This window comes from Neopelma chrysocephalum, unplaced genomic scaffold (genome assembly GCF_003984885.1).
Source record: "Neopelma chrysocephalum unplaced genomic scaffold, ASM398488v2 Primary Assembly neopelma1_86, whole genome shotgun sequence".
In the NCBI taxonomy this organism is placed as follows: Eukaryota; Metazoa; Chordata; class Aves; order Passeriformes; family Pipridae; genus Neopelma; species Neopelma chrysocephalum.
Genome location: NW_020897748.1, coordinates 4,837,699 through 4,856,294, shown reverse-complemented (window position 1 = coordinate 4,856,294; position 18,596 = coordinate 4,837,699). Strand labels below are relative to the sequence as shown.

The following is an 18,596-nucleotide window of genomic DNA, read 5'->3' as shown; positions in this document are numbered from 1 at the left end:
ATGAGGCGTTTTTTTATTTCTCTGGCATATATTGAAGTGGGGTTCCTGAGGCTGGGCCTAATATACCATTGGAAGCTTTACTGTTGCCAAGTGGAAGCAAAGGGCTTTTTTCGTCTTCTAGTTAGTCGTATTCTGCTGTACTTTCTAATAAGGCAGTTCTTGGTTACTGTGACCATCTTTTTGTTGGTTTTGTTACTGAGAATACATCATGTTTGACCAGGTTGATTTACTTCTGGTAAAATGACTAATTTGACGGATCAGAGGAGAGTAGTGGAAATCTTTTATGGTGACTTGACTAATGCTTTCAACACTGTCTCTCACGGTATTGTTGTATCCAAGTTAGGGTGGTTGAAAAACTGGTCAGGCTCAAAGGTAATGGTTGTAAGTCCTACTCTCCCTTGAGACTGTTAACAAGGGGGATATCACAGGGCTGTACTTAAACTGTCCTGTTTATTGTCTTTATGAGTGACCTGGAAGAGGCAACAGAGTGACATTTATATCAGATTTCTAGTTTACACCAAACTTGAGTGGGAACGGGGGAATCAGTTGATACAGTCCAGATCAGGGGTGCCATCCAGAAGGACCTAAACCCAGTGGAGTAATGGGTCAACAGGAACTCAAGGAAGTTCAGTGAGGACAAATGTGAAGTACTGAACCTTGGATTGAAAGCAATCCTGACTGGAGACTGACTGTCTGGAGAGAAGCTCTGTGGATAAGGGGTCCTGCAGGACACCAAGCTGGACACGAATCAGCCATAGGTCCTAGCAGCAAAGTATTCTGGGATGTATTAACGCAAGAGTCAGTAGATTAGGGATAGTGATTGTCCGCCTTTTGGGCAAGATCTGGAATACCTGTCCAGTTTTTAGTGCATCCCCCCCAATTAAATAAATATGATTCAAAATAAAAAAAAACACTAGTAGTTTTTATTTAGAATCACATTATAACCAGGTGTTCCTTTTGTGCCACTGGTCATTTCTGCTTATTTTCTGCCTTACATTTAACAGTCAAGTATGTGTTCATTTTTAAGCAGTATCTCCTGTTTGTCAAAAATTATTCTAAATTTGGTTCTATTCTTTAACATATATATATATATATATGTTTTCTCCAAGCTGTGTTTCATCTACATGTGCTTTTTGATAACTTCATGGTTGTGATAATGGGAAGAATAATAAAATGGCGTTCAAAAGACAGTCTGCTTTTCCTCTGTGAGAAGTTCATATTTAAGCTGAAAGGGAAGATGATCTTGAAAAGCTTGAAAATTATTTCAAGCTGTGTGTTCCTGAAGTCCCATCTCTATCAGTACTGATTAATATCCTCAATTGTGTGAAATGTTATCACAGCTGAAATGTCCACTGTTTTTCTGATTTGATTCATAATTAAATAACTAACTTTTTCAACATTGCCAGCAGTGTGTGAAGTTCTTTTACTTTTTTTCTCCCCTTCCTCCACAGCTGCTTGGAATATGGATGCAAGGATTAATACCTCTGAACAGAATTCTACTTCTTTCTCTTCATTTGGATTAACTCCTGCAGTTTCTGGTATGTATGCCTTTCCAAAGATTTTTCCACTCTCTTCTACTCCACCGGGTGGAATGTAGTGTGCCAAGTGTTATTAATACACATTTTTCTCATTGTTCTTTGAAAATAGTACTGTAAAGAGTAGAGGACATGTTTTATGAAAGCCTAGAAAGCTTTTTTGTTATGCTGAAATTATGCAATGAAGTAACTGTTTTAAATTGATAATCAGAAGCTAGATCATTAAGAAGGTTGGTACCTAGAGGGGCTTGGAATGAGGTGATCTTTAAGGTCCCTTCCAACCCAAATCATTCTGTGATTCTGTAATTTCTTACTTAGCCCTCCTGTTTGTGTGTTAAGTCTAAATAATGGGCGTAAGAGGTTGCTCAGTTTTGCTATGTCTCAAGTTAGAGATCTGAAGATTGCTTTCCAGGAAAACCCATTTACCTCTGATCTTTTGGGAGGTTTGTTATTTGATGGTTTTTTGCCCTTCAAGGAACTGAATCACTACTTTCCAAATATGTTCCATTGGCAGGATTTTAAGTCTTGAGTCTTTTCTCTGTATGACAGATGGAAAAGCTGAGCTCTAGGGTTTTCTTTTTTGAAGGGTGAAATTGCCGTAGAGTGCAAACCTGCCTTCATAATAAATCTTGTATGTTAAACTACTGACATAAGTGCTACAATGATTTATTATACAATAAAGGGATCATATGTCAGGTTTTCTGCTCTTGCTTGCTTACTGCATGAGCTTGGCATGGCTATTTTCTGTTCGGAAGTAGCTGTCCAAGTGCTTATGCACTCTAGGCTATGTTTGCTTGTATTGCATGTTACAGGCTTTTAACTGTTGAACTCAAGCTCAGTGTCCTGAGTCTTAATTGTACAGAGAGTTTTAATTAAAAAAAAAAATTTCCAAGCAGCCACTTGAATTCAAGTTGTCTCTAAACTAAAACTTAAAGTTTATTAAATAAAGTAGGATGACAGGCTGAGTTGAGATTCATCTGCAATACCATCATTAAAACTTGGAGAGAAGTGTGAAAACAACGAATGCTATTCGTTGCTGTTAGCCAGCAACACTGTAATGCAAAGTGACCACATGGACATATATTTACTTCTTAATTGTGACTGGTTGGCAAAAACAATGAGAACACGTCAATGTTTCTGTCATCTGAGGTATCTTTTGCAGAGGTGTGTACAAAAGAGATGCAGGTCATATTTAAGCTGCATTTAAACCTCAGAAGTCTCAGCATACAGTAATACACTAATTTCTTTCATTCTTACGATTAAGGGTTTTTTTGGTGTTTTACTTTTTTATGTAACGGTTTCTATTTCTTGTTTATTTTTCTTAATAATGTTAGGTGTGTAACTCTTTCTGTTATCATGACTGATACTGGCCTTACTGTTGTTTGTCATGCTGCTTTTACGTTCCTGAAATCCTTTACTTTAAATGAGAATTGGAATCTTAGTAATGTATAATTTAATTGGTTGACCTGCAATGTAATTAATGAGGTTTCTTTCTAGTAATCTTTTAAGCTTCTCCCTGTAAGAGTTCCTACTAATACAGGGTAATAATTTTACTATCCACAAAATTTCATTGTATTTTTCAGTTTGAGGAGACTGCTGAAAGCCTCATAGACTGCTGTCACTCACTCTTATCTCTTTTTCCATATTCTTTTCATGACTTAATTTTGTCTTCCTTCAGTTTCCTTATTTTCTGAATATACCTCATGTACAAGAGCCTACTAGTTTTCCTGTCCTGTGCAGTCCTTAGAATCAGAGTGTTTTCTTTGAGGCTTTTGTCTTCCTTTCCTACTTTGATTGGAATTTCGTTCTCCAAGAAAACTTCAGGAAGCTTGTTAACTTACGAGTACAATTCTGTTTATTCCCTTTCAGGATCCAACAGTGAATCAGTTTCTCAGACTGGTACTTCTGATTTTCAGTGGGATTTAAGTCATGCTCAACCCCCTGTCGATGATGAATGGTCTGGGTTAAGTATGTTCCTCTAAAATGTTCATTAATAAAATGTTAATTACTGTTAGTTACTTATATTAGCTACTGGTATTAGACAGTTGTGGATATCTGAGGAAAAACCTGGAATGTTTCACTTTTGTAGGGTTAATTGACAGTTTGAAGAAAGTAGGAAGAAGTATTTTCACAAATTATAATAGAAAATGGTTAATTTTTAGAAAAAATACTTGGCTATTCAAACTCTGAAGTGGGAGAGCTCATGCATTTTAAGGCAGTTCTGGCTTTTGCTAGAAAAATCTTCGTAATAAATTTAAAAAGTCTTACTGCAAATTATGAGAAAAATCTACTGCAAGTTTGCAAAATACATATTTAGCAGATTGTATTTGAGTCAGTTTGTTTCTATATGTTTGTACCTTACTGAAAAGTTAATGTGACATATGACTCCTGTATTTAATCTAACTTACTTTCACATTTACCAAACATTAGGAAGTTCTTATGTGTATAGAAAACACATATAGGATAGAAATCACTGAAATTACTTGGGAATTGCGGTAAAATGGGTGTTTACTCCCTGCCTTCCCTTCCCTCAAGAAAATGTTAGGGCATTGAGCTGGACAATTGTTCCTGAAATTGACTACCAGAGCAGCCTTGCATGTTACCTTCTCTCTAAGAACAACTTCCTGTTTAATGACTGCAAAAGTGGAATAGGTTGATGCAGTCCTGCATTATTGCTCTGATACCAGATCACTTTGAAACTTATCTTTTGTGGTTTATCTGGTTTAAGGATAAGGGAAGCACATATCAGTTAATCACTTGAAAGTAATCAGATTTACATTTTATCATTCATTCACATTTCTGAGCATAGAGTGTTTAAGGCTATAGCTTCTGTTAGTAGAGTAATTTCATCATAGATGTCAACTAATTGAAGGGTACACTGATAGAAGTGGGTAAATGCAAATTTAGGCCAACGTGATACACAGATACACCTCACTGCTTGATCAGGATCAGAATGAGGAAATTAACTGTATGTAGAAATACTACTTACTTTTATTATTAATAAGAATGGATGTTTTCCTTAAGCAAGTAGTGAGACGGCAGTAGATAAACTGTGAGGTGTTATGTTGGGCAGTAATTGTGTTTTCAAATCAGTAAATTTTAGCATCCAAAGTAGGCATAATTAAGGTAATATTTTTCTATGAAGGCAAGAGGCACTAACTAATCTTAAGATCTCTTAGTGCATTTTTAGCTTTGTATGTTTGCCAGTAAATTTAATTGGGTTTATTATTGCTTTTCATTTTGACTTGCTTTTTAAATGACTAAACTGAATCCCACTGTAGTTGGCAGACCAAGTGTGCCTCTTCTTCAATTTGCTATAGACAGGGGGTGAGAAATATTTGTGATGTTAATACAAATGTGAAATGAAAATGCAATCTTTTACAAGGTGTTCTGTTTTAAAATTGGCTTACAGTAACTTTCTACTAAACAGACAGTCTAAGGCTTAGTTCTTCTCTTCAGATATTTTTAATTTTTCTATAACTGACCTTTTAAACCTGTCATTCCTGTGTGACAACATAAATATGTGCCATCATAAATGAACAATAACAAAATGGAGTAGGGATGAAAGCGTCTTAGAAAAAATAAGGTTATTAATAAATGTCAGTGCTTCAAAATTACTTTTGACTAAGATTTACACTTTCAGATATATCACTTGTAAAGTAATCTTACTAAGGTAAGATTGATCAGTGTTACAGTTCATCCTAATTTTTTCGTGAACTAGGAAGAAGGTTTAACATAGAGAACAACTCTTAAATTTGTTCCTCTTCATGTAGTTTAGAAAAATATCTCAAAACAGTTGCATCTGGCTAGCTGCTGTGATTAGTCTGTAATCAGACTGCGCTGTAAAATCGGTCGTACTCATTACTTAAAAATGTCCTGCCCCTATTGATAAAATCTTTACTTTTTTCAGAAATACAGGAAATTACTATTTATGTCTTGATTTCAAGAAGTGGGTTTATGCTTAGTTTTGGGTTTGGTTTTTTTTTTCATTTTTAAACTGGAAAAGAGCACCTGTAAAGTAAGGCAATATTCCTGAAAAAAACTTTTAATCTTTGTAGATGGACTTTCTTCAGCTGATCCCAGCTCTGATTGGAATGCACCAGCAGAGGAGTGGGGAAACTGGGTAGATGAAGAAAAAGTTGCTTCTGTTCCTCAGCGTGAAGAGAGATCTGATATTCAGAAGGTAAAAAGGTGGTATTTTCTCCTTAGCACCAAGACTTTGCCCTTACCACTGCCATTTCTTAAAGTAACTTAGAGGGTGGTGATAAAGGTAATCTCTCATCTCTTTTACACTGATAAGAATAGCACAAATGTGTCTGTTGTGTACACAGAGAAGGAAAATGCATGTGTTGTTATTAAGAAAAGAGAAGTTGCTCAGCTCCATGTTAAATCTTACTGTCTCACTGTAATTAGAGGGATTACCTTATCAGTATAGACTGAGAGGATTTAGATCTGTTTTCATAAATACTTCTTAACAGTATGTTATAATACGTTAATACTTCTCAATATGAAAAACAGCATTTCCATGGCACCAGTACATGGTGCTCTGTTGCCTTTTCCCTTCCCAACTCCTCTACCTGTATTACCAGATAGCATGTAAAGAATGTGGCCTTCCTAAAATGAACTGAACAGATAAGGCTGTTTACACTTCTATTTGCAACTAAATTCCTTATAACTGTTAATTTGTGTTTAGTCTATAGAAGGCATGTTTCATTGTCATTTTAAATGCTAAATACCTTCTGTTCCCATACGAAGATTTCAGATAATGAAAGAGAAAAAGCAGAACCAGTTCTTCAGAGTTCTACAAGTGGCAAATCCAAGAAAAAGAAGAAGAAAAAGAAGAAGCAGGGGGAAGAAGCTAACTCTCCTGCACAGGTAAAATCTGGATGGTTTGAAAGGCAGTTGCGAGGAATTCACAGAATTGGCTTATCTTTGTATATTAGCATCTTAACCAAAAATTACTTTGGGGAAATTAATTTCCTTATGGTATTGGATTGTCTACTATTGTTTCTCAAGAGTTAAAGTAATTCTTCTTTTACTACTGTTTCCTTAATTTGTTGTATTCACAGGTCAAACGTGGAATTATTCGTAATTTTACTGGGTTTAAGAAAAGCGTGAAATATGGGATCTATTTATCCTGAATTATTTATTTTCTATCAAATCTGGATTCTGTACTGTAGGGATGCTTCCAGGAGGAACTGCCCTCTGCATGGGAAGCCTTCTCCTCATGTCCTTTCAAAGACAGCTGCCTTGGTGAACATAGCTAGCTAGTAGAATGAAAGAAATTTAAGTTCTCTCTTAAACTTTCAATTCTGTGAGAATATAGTGGTTTTCGTAAGTACTGTTGTAACTTGATTTATCTGAAAGTCTCAATGCCTCAAACTCAATGGGCGGAGCTACTCTGAGTCAGATTTTAACAAGGAAGAGAATATTTTCAAACTGAGGATGGTTGGAGTTTTCTGTGTTACTTAAATAGCTTTTGAAGATTACATTGAAACACGTTTGTAAAAATAGCGAAAGCAGATTGCACTTCACTTGGCAATTGAATCATGTTTGAATAGATGAAAACAAGTACCTTCCTAATAGGAAAAAGCTTTTAATAGCTCATTATCAGATTACATCCTGCATCTGCTTGTAGTGACAGCCATTCATAGTTTACATTCTTTACAAAATGATCAGTGTTCAGTGAAATCTGACTAGGTGGATTGGAGAGGGGGGAAAGCAAAACTTCGGTCATACTTGCTTTGGATTTGCTTTTATGGTTGTCACGTTTTCAGTCTGAGATTTTTTTTAAACAATTTTAAAATATTACATTCCTGCTATATAAAATTGTCTTTTCAAGTTGTCTGTTTGGAGGTGGAGCTTGTGTCAATTTGCAGTGTTTCTTTTGAGACAAATTTGAGGCAATTTGCAGTGTTTGTTTTGAGGCAGATTCAATCTGGGGGAACTAGGACTGCAGCTTTTTTGCAATTGAAATCTTTTCTGGGCTCTACAATGACTCTGAATGTAAGTCAAGATTAATAGGTTGTGGTTAACAGGTGTTTGTGGGTATCCTGGATGGATCTTATAGTCAGCGAGGGTATTCTGAATTTTTTTTTTTCCATTGCTTGTGAACTGTCTTTTAAGTGGTATATGTCAAATGGAGTTCTACTGTCCATATTAACATAACCAGATTCACTTATTCTACGTATTAGTCTCCAACCATTCAATTTCGTTACTTTTTCCTTCAGTCCATCAGTCTATGAAGCCATAAGTTTGCAGATGAGAATTTGTCTGTACTAAATTTTTATGTAAAATTGAGCGTATTGCTTGATAGGAGCTGACAGAACTCCTAATACATCACTGAAGTTATCCTTTTTATAAGAGTTTAGTAATTCAACTTGCCAGTCCTACTTCAAACTCACTTAAAATCTGTATATTTATTCTCTGAAAATGGAACACCTTCATTTAAACAGATTCATCTTTCTCACTGATTATAGTTAAATGTTCACACTCTTTTTTTTTTTTTGACTTCAGTGTTTGTCAAAGCAGTGGAAGCTAACTTAAGAGCTAGGTGTAAGGCAATGTGTTCTTTCCTGTCAAGAAGCAACAGACTTAGACTGTGACTGCATTTTTATAAGGTTCCAGTGGAAGTAAGTGAAGGAACAGTGTTTCAAGAGGTACTTCCAGTTTAAAATCGGAGACCTGTGTACTATTAACTCTTTACCACCACAGGATTCTTCTAGTCCTATAAAGAAGTGTAACTACTCTAATTCCACACGTAAAATGAAAACTTTCCACCATTAGAGTGTTTAAGGAGTAAAAGTCTTGGATACTTTGAACATATTTTCATTTTCTGTACTGAAGTTTGTTTTACAGGCATCATGCCAAACTAAATTGGGTTGCAAAAATATTAAAGCTTAATAATAGACAACTATGCAGGTTAATATGCAGCGCTTGCATTTTAAAACTTTCTATGTGTAACAAAGCACAGAATTGAGAGCAGTCAAGTGTCATTGTGATACTTTTGCAAAGTTTTTAGAGTAAATTCAGTTTAACTTCACATCCTTATAATTTAACAGGAGTGTGAAGTGTAGTACATTCTCAGATTGGGATTTTTGTTAGTAAACTGTATGAAGAATACTGCTTTCTGGGCTTTATTGGATTCTATGGGTATTTTTTTATTTTGTTGTTCTATAAATTTTGAGTGTTAGCCTAGGCTAATTTTAGCCCACTACTTTAATTTTTTTAATAGATTTTCTTAGTTATGGAAGTTAGTATAGAAGTTACAGAAGCTATAAGAAAAATTATGGCAACAAAACTCATGCAGGGAAGCAGAGTCAGAACGTGACTGCAAACACAGGCTTTTCTTTTTTCCCCTCCCACACCCCTTTTTGTAGGACGCTGAAGAACTGGATAGAGAAGCTGGAGAGGAATTTCAGGAGGATACCTCAAAAGTTCAACCACAGCAGGAAAGAGCTTTTTCTCTGAAGACCATAAGTACTAGTGAACCAGCTAAGGTAGGGATGCAAAATTTGGTTTATGTTACAGTTGGATTTGGAAGTGCTGAAGTCCTTTCAAAGATGAATTTATATGGATAAGGTTACACTAAGAATACTGTTTCAGGCTAAATGCTTACAAATGTAAAGGTAATTGAGAAATTGAATTTCAGATAGATATCATTTATGAGTTTTAAAAAATATATCTACTCTGAAAAGCAGTATCTTCCAAATCAGTAGTCACTTTCTTGACTGGCAAGTTTTTTTCTCGTTTGAATTATTCAGGCAATAGTTGAAAACTTTGAAATCTGGAAACATAAGAACTAAAAGTTCTGAGCACAATACTAGTAGGATATTCTACTGTTCTGTTGCAAAAGAATGAAGTGTTATTGACGTACTATATTCTGACTTAAATGCTGTCTAAAATTGATTTTTTTATAGCTGTATTGAGCTTAATCTTAGTGACTGAATAAGAAAAGGTTTTATGTGAACCAATTCACAAACTGTTTGCTTCATCTCACAGTTGAAACATACTCTAGTGAATACAAGTTCTCTTTCAATCTTTCTCCAAATAGCAGCTTTCTCAGATACTGGTACCCTACAAACTGTCACATTGTAGGAGTTGTGAAGTATTTAATATTTCTAGTGGCATTGATTTTGTGTTCCATAAAAAGTGAACAATACTAGTGAGGCAGCAGTTCAGTACCAGAGAGTATATGTCAGAATACTGAGTTTAAGTGCTAAGCATTAGTTTCGTGAGGATAATAAGGTGTTAAGATTCAAATGAAAATACTAGAATGAAATCTTTTACAAGAGGATGCAGGTCACCAAAGAAAAAGTACAGAAATGTGTTGAAAATGTGTCTTGAAAAGTACATTCATTCAGACATACTTAAGGCTCATTAAAAATACCTTACATCCAAATGGAGCTTTACTACAATTATTTAGTTTAGATCAGCTCAGCCTTTATTCAACATTAGCAACAGCTACCTATTCTATCTGACCAGTGCACAGCTGGTTTTAGAGGTGGTTTTTTGAAGCTGTATTTGAAAAGATATCTGCCTGTGTGTGCAAGTGCCTTTATTCCTGTTAGTGTCTGTTTTTTAAAAAAAAAAACTTGAAAGCAAATACATTGCTTCATTTTAGAAGCTTTAGTTGAAAATGTGTAGACAGAAAGCTTGGGTTATGACATCAAGGTGGGTTTTTCTGGCATCTAGAAAGAGGCGTACTGGTGCATCCCAAAAGACTATAGCTTTTACTGTTCAGAAATCTAAATTGATTTGAAATGTATCAGCAGTTAGATTTTATTTTTTCTCACAAGCTGTTGACACTGTCAAAATACAAGCCCATTTTCAGCAGACTTTCCTCAATTCTTTAGGTTTATAATCATACCAAAATTCCTAGGTGATTTGGTGATGTAGACCCACACTGTGCTATTTTTGAGGGGCTTGAGAGCTTCTGTTACTCTTGAATCTTAAATTCAATCTGTTCATATGTGTGCCTGTGTATGTCTGTGTAAGTGGTGACTGAATTAAACTTGGTATGGAGGATAAACGAAACTATTACTAACGTTCTCTGGAACTGGAGTTGATAAAGGACAGCTTGCGAATTGTTGTATCTGACAATGCAGATGGTCTGTCAGTCTTTATCAAATCTCCTTGCCATCAGATTGGGCTTCATTGTAATTTCACACAGGCAGAGATGCCTTCCAATATTGTTTGACTCAGCTGTTCCAAAAAGTTTTAGAAACAATCTGTGACTGATGTGTGAAATGGATGACTTGAGTTTCCAAGGTAATTTAGTCTTGCTTGAGCAAATGCTCCAAAACATGAGAACCAAATATAAGGGAAAATAAACTGAGTACAAATAAGTAATTATTCAGTATATCCTCATAGGCACCAGAAACACCTGACTGTTGAAGATTTCTGTTTCACATCACACTGTTTTTCCCATATTATACATTGGGCTTCATTGAAACTTTTTGCATTTTATCAGCAGGCATGTTTTAGTTTTAAATGAAGAGATATCTTTGGAAATCCTTCATTTGTAATGCTTCAACAAGTTACTGCTTCATTACTAAATCATATAATTATGCATATAACTATTTATATCTTCAAATAGGCTTTATTCATTGTTACAGGTCTACTTTCTGAACGGATTTGTTAACAGAGAATATTCTAGAAAAGAGTAGTACCCAATTTTTAATGTTTGGTATCACTACCCACTTTTCTGTATCCAAAATTTAGACAGAAATATTTGGAAAAATGTCCAGATAGTGCTGTATGTACCTATGTCATTACATTGTCAGTAATGCTGCATGCTGTAATATTCAAGCTGCGACATGTTTGTTAATCAACCTGAGAGAGCTGAGCCATTAAAATCTTAATTGAGTTTCTTTACCTGCTGGTGGAGTGTGGCTGTCCTAACAAAACTATGATACCAGTTACCTGAATTGATTACTTTGCACTAGAAACTTTATGTCCTCCTTTTGTTTTAGAAACCACATTTCATTGTGTTAAAGCTCCCTTATTTATGTAGCTGATGATTGCTAACCATTAGGCAACATTAGAATTAGCTAATCTTGGAAATCCTGTAGGATGGGAGTTTATTTTATCAGCATGGTTGATATTTTAAAAAATATTTGAGATTACTAATTTTTCAGTAGACTAAGAGAAATACTGCCATTATAGTTATTAAAAAAACTTGATCAGTCTGTGTAAGGGTACAGCAAACTATTCATAAAAGGTTAGAGAACTGCTATCCTCTAAATTCATGTGTTTGTTTTTTTCAATTTAATTTCTTGCTTAGTGTGATTTGATTAAAAGAAAATTATATCTTTTTGCTCTTTTGTATATTCTGACTGAATTTTTGAGATGCTTGCATTATAGTGATGGAAACAGTACAAACTGGTGACTGTAATGTAGGATCTGTGTACATCTGCATCAAGGGCTGGGTGTAGACTTCACTGTTTTGTTGTCAGAGTTCCAGGTCTTGGCCGTTGTGGCACAACTACAGCCACAACTTCTTAATAACATCCTAAAGTTTGGGTTTTATTGCTTGACTAAGACACAATTCTAATACGTTCTTTTTTGAAGCCTTTTGTCATTTGTTGACTTGCTGTGGGATGGTACTTTTTTTATGTTCTGACTTTCCTATTGGAATATAAAAATTTTTTTTCTGTTTTGCTGTAATTTTAATTACAATAAGTGCTACACACTAAGTTACAGTTATGTCTTGTTTCTGTAGTGGGAACCTTCAAAACCAACTAGACAACTAGAAACTACTGCGAGTATCTTGGCAGTTATTTCTCCAGTAGTTTCCACTGAAATACTTGCTGACTGCTCTCGCAAATATTTGTTATTCTAATATAAGCATACAGAGTGTTTTGAGCAGTTGATAGGAATGACTGCAAATCCTTTTTAAATAAAAGTTTGATTTGAGTTTTGAGTTGTATATTTGGGCCTGTGTAACTTGCCTGTTTGCCTTGCAACCAAAGGCATATGTGTCACTGTCTTACATCTCTCTTGAATATGTATTCAAGAATCGTTTTTAGGATCTTGGTGATTTCTGGATTGTTTTCCCTTTTTTTGCATGTGATATATTTTAAGAATTAATTTGTGTGGTTTATCTTTACTTGTATGCAACTAAAAATTTTGGCACTAGATGGCAGTCCTAGTATTACAGCCTCAATTTAAAATTTTGAAGGATTTTAATATTGGCTTAATTTTTCAATGCCATCTTCTCAGCAGCTGCTAACTATACTGCTACAATAACACCATGTAAGAGTAATTATTTTATATGACTTAAAAAACTTTTGGAAACTTTTTTTCTGTTTCTCAAATAGTCTGAGGAGGCTCCTTCACTTGCTGTTTCCACTGAGCCATCTGTAATTGTATCAGAGAGCAATTCTGACAAGATCGTTTCCCAAGTGCCACAGATGCTGCAAGAGACAGATGTTTCTAGTCCCAATATTAAGCAAAACAGTGTGCCTCCTCCACAGAGTAAGTATCTCTTGGTGCAATTCATTTGTCTGAATTCAGGGTATGCTTTTTCCCCATAGAGTGTGTACAGTCAAAATGCCTTGCCCTGGGCTTTGAGTTTTAGAGTGCCATATCGGGTACTTGTGTATCTCATTTATACATCTTGCCATGTTTTTAACTTCCTCTGAAGCACTTTGATATATTTGTTTTCATTGTGAGGAAAAACTGGCTTCATATGCTTGAATGACTGAAAATGTCTGTTGGGCTTGGTCAGTCCTTAACAGACATTTGGAGGTACTCAGGTACACCATGAGGACTTGAGCTCCATGCTGCGACTAAGGAGTTCTGCCAACACTGTTCCAAAGGCCTGCTTTTGAGCCTTTGGTGGAGAACAGATGGCTGCTGACATAGCAGTTGACAGGATATTTAGCTACCAAACATTTTGAAAAAATACAAACAATTCAATTTTCAACCTACTGGGGGTTTTTTGACTTCTCAACTTAGCTCATTAGCATCTTTTTCTGTATGCTCACATGTAATCATATAGGAAAACAGCTGCTTATGTTGGAATAGAAAGGTATTGGCTGATGCACTTATTTTTTTTGTTGTAGCTTAACAGCACATAGATCAGGCTGAATTGCTGCAGGTATATTGTTTTTTGAAAGTATGCTGTGCCCAAAAATGTCAAATGTACCTTCTTGTATGCTGCAAAAGTGCTTGTACTGAAGTACTCACACAGTAAGATGGGAAAATTAGAAGGGAAGTCAGGATGTGAAAGGCATTGCTTAAAAAAAAAAAAAAAGTTGTTTTGAATCAGACTTTTAAATGAAATTAATAAATACTGACAATCCGTAATAAGTTCCTGGCTAAGTGTTGAAGTACTAAATGAGTTTTTAATGATTGCAGAATTATGACTTCTTAATAACGGTCTCTTTCAACTGCAGTAGTTGGCTTCTTGGTTTTCAATACATGAAACAATGGAATCTTTCAAGTCAATGTGTCAAGTGATGCCTTTTTGTTCTGGCTCTAAAATATGAAATCTTTTGTACTGATTCACGTCTCAGCAATTGAAAGCACATCTCTTATGTTCTGTATGTACAATACTTTACCCATTTTACCACTCTTGGCAGCCAGCATGTTTTAAGGCAGTCTGTTTTATGAAAAGAACATAGTTTCTTATTGGAACCGCATCTTGGCGTAGTTCATTATTTTTAAAAAAACTCTTCTGACGTGTCACATATATAGTGACTAAAACCAGTGTACTCTGGTAAAAAGTGAGCATTTAATGTCAATTGTGTACCTGTACATTATTTTTTAGTTAACCAGAAAATATCAGTGACTCTTCTGTAAATAATACATATGCAAAATGAATTACTTTTGTTGTGTATCACTCTATGTGTTTGTGGGGTTAAAAAGTAGGTTGAAATTGGCAAATGTTTAGATGTACTTCAGATTAAATTATTTGGAAGAAGCAGGTGAATAGAACTGCTAGTTGATTGTTCTGAATTACTTCATAATAATATCGTGTGTACTATCTAGGATTATAAAAGTTACAATTCTGTGTAAACGTTCTGAGTCCTAACACTATAGTTATGTTTTGTTTTTTAGCGAAGTCTGAAGAAAGCTGGGAATCCCCCAAACAAGTTAAAAAGAAGAAAAAAGCAAGAAGGGAAACGTGAGGTTCCTGAGATGGACATGTGTTGCTGAATATTGTCATGAAGATTATGCTGTTTATGCAATAATTTGTGAACATGTACAGAATTTTATAAAAATTTCAAACACTTTTTAAAAACAGAACTGCTGTGAACACAAACATCTTTAAAAAGGAATCAAATGAAAGTAACTTTATGATATAGCAAACAGAACATGCTACATTTGAAAGACATTCTGAAGAGTCTGTTTTTTCCAACTTTTGGAGAGAGATCTTAATTAAAAAAAACTGGTTTTACAACACAGTGCCCTGTTTACAACAGATTATACTCTCATCTACAGCTGCGGATAAAAGATTAATTTCAAGGAAGGGTTTTCTGTAAAAATAATTGTCTGTACAGTAGTGGGTGTTTCTTGCCTCTCTTATGAGTGATGCATTAGAAGCACAGAATGTCAACCATCTGAATTTGTTTCATGCCTAAATCAAAGTGCTTTGATTAAATGCATAATCTGCCATATCTTTACAGTAAGTTGGTTAGCAAGTCTGCTAGCTGTTACAGGAATCACAAGTGCAAATCATTAACCATTTGTACAGTGAGACCTTCATGGTTTATTATATGAAGTTAACACAATAAAACTGCTTTGGGTTAAAAGTTTGAGAATGTGATTTGAAACTTGAGTATGGTTCATGAAGTTATTTTTTATAATGTCTACTACCTTACTTGAATTATTGAAGATAACAGTATATTTTTAAGAATGCAGTAATGTGCATAAAATTGGTTTTCCCCTTCATTCCTTACAGTTCTTGGTTGATTCAGAGTCCTATCTAAAACTGTATTCTTTCCACTTTTAAACTCATGGAATGAACTGAAATAAAATGTTTCCTTCCCTTAACACTTGTTAACTTAGCATACCAAATTCTGTTATGTCTCTATTACTAAAAGAAAGCAAAGTTAATTTTTCACTCTCAAATTATTTGGGATTTCAAAGATCTGTTGGAGAACTGGAGTAGCTTCAGACAGCTTTAATTGACATTGTCAAGACCAGTTATCAGGAACACATTTTTTTACTGCCTTAACCTGTAGTATGTAGAATGTGTCTAGACTTCTGGACAGGAGTTAGTGTTTTTATATAAAAAAAATAAAAAATGATGCAAGTATAGCAACTGTAAAATAAAGACCATTTCCCACTTGAAACTGTTAATTAAAATGGCATTTAAGATGTGTTGTCATTTTCAGGCACTGTGTAATGACATGGTATCCAACTGCAGATGTGTTTGTGTCTGTAAGGCACATACTCAGCCATGTGCACTGTAAATAGCCTTTACAAATATCTGTTTGATAAGGATGGTAGTTAATATCACCTGGTAAATTCAGTTGAAGAAGAGCCAAGATTTCTTCTCAAATGTTGGCTTCTGGTTTTATGGCACAAACAGAATTATTAACAGCTGTAATGAATGGTACTGATCAACAATCTTGTACTCTTACTGTACTCAACTGCAGTTCGACAGCGTTTCAGGGCAAGAACAGGTAATGCAGCAAGCTGGGTTTGATTGTACTGAAAATGCACCTTGCTAATTGAGAGCTTTCCTAATAAATGGATACTGACTTGCACAGGTATTAACCTCTGTATATCAGGAACATTTGACACTCTAAATTAATTTGTTAAAATAAATTGAGCATATTTACAGTATTGATTTATTTACTGGGAGGGAGTAATGCTTGAGAGTGATATCTGTCAAGATTCGTGTAAAATAAATTTAGAACTGACGTACAACTTTTCAAGGAGTATATTAAGGCAAACATGAAAAATAGGATATTACGAAATCATGCAGCGTCCTTTGCATGTAAATATGATAATTTTACTTGTGGTCTTCATAGTAAAGGTTAAAAGAATACCCTTTGAATTCAGGTTTTAATGTATGTCTGAAATGTCTGTTTCCAATCTGTATGTTGTGCTACGAGCCTCTTTTGTAGAAAATACAAAGATTTTATGTAATGAAAGAGACTGCCCCCAAGGGCTTTCACTGCATAAATTCTTTTTTCCTCTTGAAGATAAAATTGGTGATATTTCTGGGTTAGTAAGTGCTAGCTCTTGAATAGTTTGTCATTCTTGAAAAAGAAACAAATCAGCTAAAACATAGGAACCCTGCTAATTAACTCCTACTGCTAAGCGGGATCATATAAATACATAGCCTTCCTTTCAAAATATTGTTACCTATTTAGCGGCACCTCTTACTGTTTTCTTAATGTGCAGTTTCAATGTCTTCGAAAGCAAAACTTGCTTTATTTGACATTCATTAAAGAGGTAGTAACTGTATATCATACTGTCTATAAATAGAAACTTGGTTATCTGTGTACTGTCATGTTTCTGTGACTAAAGCAGTGGTTAGTCTTCATGATACACTGAATCCAGACTTTGGTACTTGGATAGAGCGAAAAACACCATTTAAAGAAACTTAAACTTTAAAAAATTTTTTTCTTCTTTTTTTTTTTTTTTTTTTTGAATGCATGGAATGGTTCCATAAATCCAGTATGTTGTTTTTTTCTAAATACTCTGGAATTATTTGTATGTGTAATTTAAACTTGTGATGATGTGTAATTGGATAGTCATGGCATATTTTTATTTCTTTTGTGGGGAGGGAAAGGTGTACAGAATTCATATGTGCTTGTTACAAAGGTAACTGCATTGGTTTGGAGGGGGTGAAAACTGTATTTCTGATGCCCTTTTAGAAGTCTAAAGAAAAAAGTGCAAGAAAAGAGCACTACTTTAATATTTACTAAGAAAGAATGTACATATTAAAAACATTTCAAAATTTATAGAAATACTTCTAGTACTGTTGTGTTTAACTGAATTGTATCTCATTTGAAACTGCCCTATTAATAGTTCCTAACCATGGGACCGTCCTGTGAACAAGGCTTTTGAAAAGTGCAGACAGCAGAGTACATGGTTTAAGCAGAGTTTCTTCTGTTATTAATCACAGTTGTTTTGCTTTTAACTCAACTTGGTTGCCAGTCAAGATTTCAGCTGTTAAAAAAACACAAGTCTCTTGCAGCCACTTGTACCTGTGAGTCTCCTGGTGACCACTGAGTACCAGTGAAGAGCAGTTCCAGTTTTTCAGGCCAGTACTGAAAGATTTCTTCATTGTTCTGCTGTGAATGGAAGGGAAAAAAACCTAAAACATTAAATTACTTCTTAAAATATTCTGCTAAAAATATTTTACTGTTAAAATTCTGAGTGAATTGCTTCATTTAAGAACATCAACCAAGTGAATTTGGGTGGGGGAAGGACCAGGAAAGGCTGCCTGACCAATAGTTCTTAATTTGTAAGTCATGTGCTAACACAATAGATTTTAATTGCCGTAGGACTAACAGAACTGCTATTAATTGGGATGGACATTGGGAACAAAGTGGGACAACTTTTGTTTTTTCACAGGTGGAGGGTTGGAGTTATTGTTATCTGTATTTTATATCACATTATTAATGGTTCCCAGGTTGTTCCTCTTGAAACTTGGTTGCATTACTAAAATTGTCTAGTCTCCATAGTGGGTCCCTTCAGTTGAGGAAACTATTGAACTTCTGCTGTTTTAAATTTCTGGCTAGTTGTACCAAAGTGAAGGTCGCTGGTGCACTGAAAATCAGTTTCTTTACTGAAATTGTGATGTCTTTAATGTTGGTGTATTTCTGGAAAAGAAAAATGCTTTTAAAACTCTTAACATGAAACTCATGGTTTCAGGGTTTCATACAATGCTCTTAAACAAAAATGCCTAGGAATGTCAGCTCAAAGATGTACATTTTCTGTGTTAATTGTAGCATCAAGTGATCTCTTAACTTGCCTCAGTGTTTTTTATTCAGTCCATGGTAGAAGGTAAGTCATGGATCACTCAGAACCGGATCACCACAATGAACTCAGAAAACTGACTAGTTTGAGATGATTCCCTGTCTTCTACACACA

The 18,596-nt window shown here is 34.9% G+C and overlaps 1 protein-coding gene across 2 annotated transcripts in view; it reads left to right on the top strand.

Moving 5' to 3' along the window:
• Positions 1–17,467, top strand: part of MTDH (metadherin) — a 33,133-nt gene extending 15,666 nt beyond the window's left edge. The window contains exons 7-13 of one of the 2 annotated variants that reach the window (XM_027692358.1): positions 1,452–1,538; positions 3,405–3,503; positions 5,594–5,718; positions 6,291–6,410; positions 8,915–9,034; positions 12,857–13,013; positions 14,601–17,467. In XM_027692358.1, coding sequence (XP_027548159.1) covers positions 1,452–1,538; positions 3,405–3,503; positions 5,594–5,718; positions 6,291–6,410; positions 8,915–9,034; positions 12,857–13,013; positions 14,601–14,671 — 779 coding nt within the window. In that variant the 3' untranslated portion in view covers positions 14,672–17,467. The remainder of the gene's footprint in view (positions 1–1,451; positions 1,539–3,404; positions 3,504–5,593; positions 5,719–6,290; positions 6,411–8,914; positions 9,035–12,856; positions 13,014–14,600) is intronic. The other variant, XM_027692359.1, reaches the window with a different exon arrangement.
• The last annotated feature ends 1,129 nt before the right edge of the window (positions 17,468–18,596 follow it).